Here is a 6881-nt window from a genome sequence, read left to right as displayed (position 1 = left end):
GGGTGTGAAAATACCCGCTATGTTCGAAATTGACATTTAGAGGCGGTTTTTTGATAAAAACCGTAGGTATAAAATTGCATTATACCATTTAGAGGCGGTTGGAAATTAATTTTTATTTTTTTTTTTCTGAATTACCCTATGCCGTCGGTTCCTTCATAGGAACCGACGGCATAGGTACACGAGATCAGGACACGTGTACCCTATGCCGTCGGTTCCTATGAAGGAACCGACGGCATAGGGTCGATCAGAGTATATACTCTTCGACCTTTCTTCTTCCTTCCCACTTCACTCAGCAACCAAACCAGAGAGCTTCGACCAAACCCAGAAAAACCCTCGCCGCAGCCCCCTTCTCCCCACCCTATCTCCCCCATTTCTTAACCTTTTTAGCCCATTTTTTTTTAAAATCCTCCATTTTCGATACTTAATAACATACACCTAAAAAGTTTTAATTTTTTAGCCTCTTTAAGTGTCATCCGAACCCAAATAGTAAACTTTGGGTGTGAAATCCGGCCACCCATTTTTGTTGAGAAATTGTTCAATCTCAACCTCGTTTAAGGTATAAATATTGCTTCTATTCTTATTGTATTATGTATATTGTTTTATTTTATGTTTTTGTAAATTATTATTTGAGTTTTTTTATTTTATTAGTAATATTATTGTGTTTTATGTGTATAGTGTCGGGATTTTTTACGGTGGTCGTCGGATTGCGGTTATTAGGTAATAATTTATACCACAATGTATAGTATATATATGTATTTGTATATTTTATTGAATATTTGTATATAATGTGTGTATATATTGTGTGTGTATATAGTGTGTGTATATTTTTTATGAAAATAAATTTTGTAATTGTATTTTATATATTTTTTGCAATATATATTTATTGTGAATAAAATGACATTGGAGGGATTTTATTAGTTTCAAAAAAAAAATTAGTTTAGAAATAAAAATTTTAAAATGGAATTAGTGTGTGATATAATTTTATTTTTTTGAGATAATAGTGTGAGATATAATTGATTATATATATGTATGTATAATTTAGTAACTAAGTAACTTGTTACAATTTTTTATAACTAGTTATAAGTTATGAAATAATTAATTTTGTAATTTCGTTGTATTTCTTTATATTATAGGGGTTCGGCATAATTTTGTGTGTAGCGTATTTGGGCTTGCAATTATAGGTATATACTTTTACTAACTTTTTCTTAATATATAATTAATTATCAATGCATGTTAGTTGAGTTTGAATATCTTAAATATTCATCCGTAGTGAAGTAGGTTCTGCGAATACATGTACTGCGGTCGGATGGGTGGATTAATTTTGTATTGTTTATCTGTTTTGTTTGTTATTTTAGGCACTTGTAAAATTTTTGGGAACGTCCAATTACAGTTGTTATGCTGCCGAAATTTCAGTAGAATTAGGATAAATCTTACTAAAACCATTCATAATACAGTTAATTATAACATAGTAATAAGAAGTTAGGTCACATAAAAAATAATAATATTCACATTTATGAAAACTTTTTAATTTTACCAACATTATAATCAACTAAACAACCTAATAACATGAACTAATGTAAAACGAAAATTTGAGTAATTTTTAGATTAATATGAATAAATTGTGTGAGAGACTTAGTTAGTTACATTGTGTAATTAGTAACTAGATATAATTAGTTACTAAATAAATTAACAAAATAAACATATAAAATCCTTCTTTTTTTATTTTTTTTTTCTTTCATTTGAGAGGTTCAATGTGGATTTTTATTTTTCAAAGAAAATAAAGAGCAAAAGTTAATTAAAAGGGGAAAATATTAGTTAATACCTTTATTGCTTTACCAAAAAATTTTCCCCTCAATTTTATTTATTAAAAATATTTAACATTTTAATAACATTCTAATCAACAAAACAACCTAATAATATGAACTAATCTAAAACGAGAATTTAAATAATTTATAAATTAATATGAATAAATTGTGAGAAACTTAGTTAGTTACATTGTGTAATTAGTAACTAGCTATAAGTAGTTACTAAATACTGAATTTTTTTGGATAGGATTTTTGTTATGGATAAATCATGGATGCGTGAGGAGAGAGACACACCGCGATTTCAAGTAGGGTTCGATGCATTTTTAGAGTTTGCCTTAAAGAATTCTACAAATCACGATCGTATTCATTGTCCGTGTGTAGATTGTTGTAATGTATCTAAAGGGAATATTACAATGATTAAGGACCATGTGTATTTACGAGGTTTCAATAGAAGTTATACTAATTGGTATTACCATGGCGAACATTTACCTAATGATCCATATCCATTAGGAAAGCGGGGGGTAGATGATATCGAGGGTAATGATTTCGATGATTATCCATTGGACTTGCTTAACGAAGCACAGGAGGAATTTCTTAATGATCCTGAGAAATTCGATAATTTTCTTAGTGATGCTGATAAACCTCTGTTCGATGGTTGTAAAAAACTAAGATTACCAACAATGGTAAAGTTTTACAACATAAAAGCAGAAAATAGAGTGAGCGATAAATGTTTTACTCAATTTTTAGCTGCTTTTAAAGATATCTTACCATTTGCCAACTGCTTTCCGGAATCTACTTATGAAGTGAAAAAAACGTTAAATTCTATAGGATTGAAGTATGAAAAAATTCATGCATGTCCGAACGATTGCATTTTATATCGTAAGGAATATGCAGACATGAATTATTGCCCGACTTGCGGTTTATCCCGCCATAAAGTAAACAAGAGTAAGGAGAATAGGAAACTTATCCCCCAAAAAGTGATGTGGTACATGCCTTTGATTTGGCATGAGACCAAGAGAGTGAAAGATGGAAAACTTAGACATCCTGCAGATTCCCAAGCTTGGAAAAAAGTAAACTACATAAATCCTGAATTCAAATCTGAATCAAGACACATTCGTCTCGGTACGTACGCGGATGGAGTAAATCCACATAGATCTCTAAGTAGTCGTCATAGTTCATGGCATGTCTTCCTAGTTATGTACAATCTTCCTCCCTGGTTAGTGATGAAGAGGAAATTTAACATGCTTTCTTTAATGATATCAGGCCCGCAACAACCTGGACATAATATCGATGTATATTTGGAACCATTGATTGACGATTTAATAGAATTGTATGAGAACGGGGTTCAGGTCTATGATGGTTTTAAAAAAGAATTTTTTAATCCGAAAGATGTGTTGTTGTGGACTGTCAGTGATTTCCCTGCTTATAGTAATTTATCAAGCTTAAGCACAAAAGGTTACGAAGGTTGTCCGATTTGTTGCACTAACACATCGGCTCGTTGCTTGGAAAATGGACACAAGATGTGTTATATGGGTCACAGACGGTACTTGCCTGCAAATCATCCTGATAGACGGAAGAAGAAAGCATTCGATGGTACTGAAGAGGGTGATATGGCTCCTTTGCCACTGTCTGGGGAACAAATTCTCCAACAAGTTCAACTTGTAGATTTTAAGTATGGAAAGACGCAAAAAAATAAAAAAACTAATGGTTGTTTTCAAAGAAAGTCAATCTTCTTTCGTCTTCCATATTGGAAAAGTCTACTAGTTCGACATTGTTTGGATGTCATGCATATTGAAAAAAATGTGTGTGAGAGTATTATTGGTACCTTACTTGATATTCCCGGCAAAACTAAGGACGGTCTAAATAGTCGTTTAGATCTCGTTGAAATGGGTATACGACAATCTCTCGGCACCCGAGAAGAAAGGTGAACGTTTATATTTGCCTCCACCGCTTGTTTCACTTTATCCAAAAAAGAGAAACAAACAGTTTGCAAATCACTTGCAAATATGAAAGTACCTGATGGTTACTCGTCTAACATCAAAAACTTGGTGAATGAGACTGAATTGAAACTAATGGGTCTGAAATCACATGATTGTCATGCGTTAATGCAACATCTACTTCCAATTGCCATTAGATCAGTCTTGCCAAAAAATGTTCGAGAGTGTTTGACACATGTTTGCATTTTCTTTAATAGGCTGTGCGGGAAGGAATTAGAATTGGATAAGTTAGATGCATTACATGAACATGTAGTCAAAACATTGTGCAACCTGGAAAAGTTTTTTCCGCCATCTTTTTTCGACATCATGATCCATTTAATGGTTCATCTAGTGAGAGAAGCAAGGCTGTGTGGGCCGGTGTGGGCGAGATGGATGTATCCATTTGAAAGAAATATGAAGGTACTTAAAAGTTATGTGCGTAACCACTATCGGCCAGAAGCATGTATGGTTGAGTGCTACATATCTGAAGAGGCTGTGGAATTTTGTTCAGAGTACATGGCTGGAGTTGAGGCAATAGGAATTAGCAAACCAAGAACTGACCCAGATGATGTTGATAGAGGATTAAGGGGCAAAGGGACAATGGTCACAGTGTCCAAGCTTGAACTAGATCAAGCTCAATTAGTCGTGATGAACAATAACGCAGAGGTTCAACCATATATAACGTAAGTACCTTTTGTTTGATTAACATTACTTAAGTCACGATGAACAACAACTTGATTTATCTTACTTGTTTTACAGTGACCATATGGAGCTGTTACAATCAATGGTTCCAAGAAATCAAAAAAATAAACAAAAATGGGTTGCAGACCAACATCGTCAAACTTTCATTGGGTGGTTAAGGAATACCATTATAGCAAAGTTGAACGAACCGAATCATGGAGTATCTGATGTGTTGAGTAAAACATTATAACCGAATCATTGGGTGGTTAAGGAATACCATTATAGCAAAGTTTATCGACACCAGAGAGGAGGTTCTTAGAGACTGAAGAGGATGAGGAGAATGCTGACTTATGTTACGATGACTTCATTGTTGGACAACCAATTCATGAGCAACTCATGGGAATTGATCGTAACATTGAGGAAGACGACGCTGAATACATTAGAAACGATATCAATGAGGGAATATGGGTCAATTGTGATTCAGGCAAACATAAACAAAAAAAGAAAAGAAAACGTGTCTAATTGGTAACTTGATATCTTCATTACTTTATATTGTGGTTGTGAATGGTCCTGAATACTTAACAATTTGTTTATGCTTTTAATATTTCATATACACTACTTGTTATATATGTAGCTAACTTTGATGTTTGTTTGTTAATGGTGTAGACATGGCGAACTCAGAATCAGGATCTGATTCGGGAGCAGAAAATGAGTGTCCAACCACAATACCTACACGAGGGCCGACGCAAATGAATGAAATATCCAAACTAATGGATCAGGGCAAAAGAGTGGCCCTCGAAGTTAATGATAAAGGTCAATACTGTGGAAAAAGCTACGCGAAGCTCGTATCCACTCTGGGAGTCAGATGTCGGCAGACAATAGGGTTGGCTTATAAAAATTGGAAAGAAGTCAACCAGACTCTGAAAAATAAAGTTTGGAAAGACATTCAGGTAAGCTATTATTTGTTAGAATTTTGATTTGTTTTTCTATTACTCCAAATGTTGACTCTAACCGTGTTTGTTTTCCTTCAAAATAGACGGGGTTCATTGTGCCGGACACCTTCAAACATGATTGTCTCATCCTAGCTGGGAAGTTAATGAAAGACTTCAAGAATAGGATGACAAAAGACATCATAATGCCCGCGTTGAAAGAGAATGATCTGGGACGACTGGCACAAGTCCCTGAAAAGCACCCGGAGATCGACGCTGCTGATTGGTGCAAATTTGTTGAAAGTAGACTAACTCCCGAATTTCTGGTACGCTAATTATATTAACACTAAGATAAACTCTTAAATACAAGTACATGTATCTAATGTATTTTTTTGGCATTGTAGGAATTGAGTAAGGTGCAACGTGAACGTTCCTCAAAAATTCAATCCAGACATCGAAGTGGTCGGAGTGGAATGGTGAACGTACGGGAAGCTGTGGTAAGTAACACTAAAAATTTAATGTGCTATAATGTGCTATACAATTTAATTGGTACTCATTTCATTGTTATAACGTTATGTAGAAAAAGGACCTCGAAGTTGCAGATCCTCCCCGCCACCGTGTTTGGATTAAATCTCGCACCAAGAGTAGAAAACTTGTCACTGATTACGACAAGGAAATTGCCGAGAAGATAGTAAGTATATATTAATCCTTAATTGAGTTCTACTCATGAGTTAGTGTATATAATTCATATACTAATTGCTTGAATATATGCGTGCATTAGGCTCAATTAGAGGAGAAGCTTAGTCAGGGACAAATTCAGGTCCAGGGCCAAAACGATATCCTCACGCAGGCGCTCGGGACACCGCAGCATCCCGGACGTGTCGAAATGGCTGCTGGGTATGCTATTACTTCAAATGTTATTTATTTAGTTACACAAATGAAATCGTTGCTAATTTGCATTTTATGATTTGTAGGTTCCCGACCGGGGCATCTCAACTGTTCGGCAGGAAGAAAAGGGAAGTGTCTGATGTTGTGGCTCGGCAAGCGAAGGAGATTGAACAATTAAAAGCCGAAGTCCAATCCCTTAAGCAGCAGAGGAACGCTGCCGAACAAGAGGAAGAAGGAGAGGTGGCTGGTGAGGCGTATGTTCCACAACCATACGCTCCTCAGGATGAGGTACAACCACAAATTATGCTGAGGAGTTCATTTCCCTCAACGACCAAGGTCTCCTATACAATTTTGATGACCATGCGGCCCTTAATCAGCAAGTACATCTCTGCTCTGACAACATCGACAATATTGTGGCCCGAGGGTATTTGTACGAGCATGTGGGTAAGATCAAAGTTCACTGCCAGGATTACGATGATTCACATGCTCGGATCATGGTTTCGGAAATCCTGCAAGAGGACGCTGAAATCCCAGTCCCACTTGAAGAGTTCAAATATGTTAGGGACGTGTACCAGATGTTCCTCCCTTGGCCTAAACACTTA

At 35.4% G+C, this 6881-nt stretch overlaps 2 protein-coding genes across 3 annotated transcripts; both read left to right on the top strand.

Moving 5' to 3' along the window:
• The first annotated feature begins 234 nt into the window (after positions 1-234).
• On the top strand, positions 235-5903 carry LOC133030883 (uncharacterized). Of its 2 annotated transcripts, XM_061103848.1 has the most exons (5): positions 238-556; positions 676-717; positions 1134-1181; positions 5129-5412; positions 5499-5901. In XM_061103848.1, exons 4-5 carry the CDS (start codon positions 5131-5133, stop codon positions 5724-5726), a joined length of 510 nt encoding a protein of 169 aa, XP_060959831.1. In that variant the 5' UTR covers positions 238-556; positions 676-717; positions 1134-1181; positions 5129-5130; the 3' UTR covers positions 5727-5901. The 2 variants fall into 2 exon arrangements, with proteins under 2 accessions (XP_060959830.1, XP_060959831.1); XM_061103847.1 differs by having other exon boundaries at positions 235-717; positions 5499-5903.
• LOC133030882 (uncharacterized) lies at positions 3779-5132 on the top strand. Its single transcript, XM_061103846.1, has 2 exons — positions 3779-4464; positions 4541-5132. Exons 1-2 carry the CDS (start codon positions 3812-3814, stop codon positions 4710-4712), a joined length of 825 nt encoding a protein of 274 aa, XP_060959829.1. The 5' UTR covers positions 3779-3811; the 3' UTR covers positions 4713-5132.
• Positions 5904-6881: the final 978 nt, after the last annotated feature.

The sequence above is a fragment of the Cannabis sativa genome, chromosome 9 (genome assembly GCF_029168945.1).
Source record: "Cannabis sativa cultivar Pink pepper isolate KNU-18-1 chromosome 9, ASM2916894v1, whole genome shotgun sequence".
Lineage (NCBI taxonomy): Eukaryota > Viridiplantae > Streptophyta > Magnoliopsida > Rosales > Cannabaceae > Cannabis > Cannabis sativa.
This window is presented reverse-complemented; position numbering and strand designations above follow the sequence as displayed.

Bases quoted from the DNA above. Each gene is read 5' to 3' on its own strand.
- LOC133030883 (XM_061103847.1), top strand. From the start codon at position 588: ATGTATATTGTTTTATTTTATGTTTTTGTAAATTATTATTTGAGTTTT. The intron at 718-1,133 runs GTAATAATTTAT...TTTATATTATAG, and splicing joins CGTCGGATTGCGGTTATTAG to GGGTTCGGCATAATTTTGTG. The intron at 1,182-5,128 runs GTATATACTTTT...TTAATGGTGTAG, and splicing joins ATTTGGGCTTGCAATTATAG to ACATGGCGAACTCAGAATCA.
- LOC133030882 (XM_061103846.1), top strand. From the start codon at position 3,812: ATGAAAGTACCTGATGGTTACTCGTCTAACATCAAAAACTTGGTGAAT. The intron at 4,465-4,540 runs GTAAGTACCTTT...CTTGTTTTACAG, and splicing joins GAGGTTCAACCATATATAAC to TGACCATATGGAGCTGTTAC.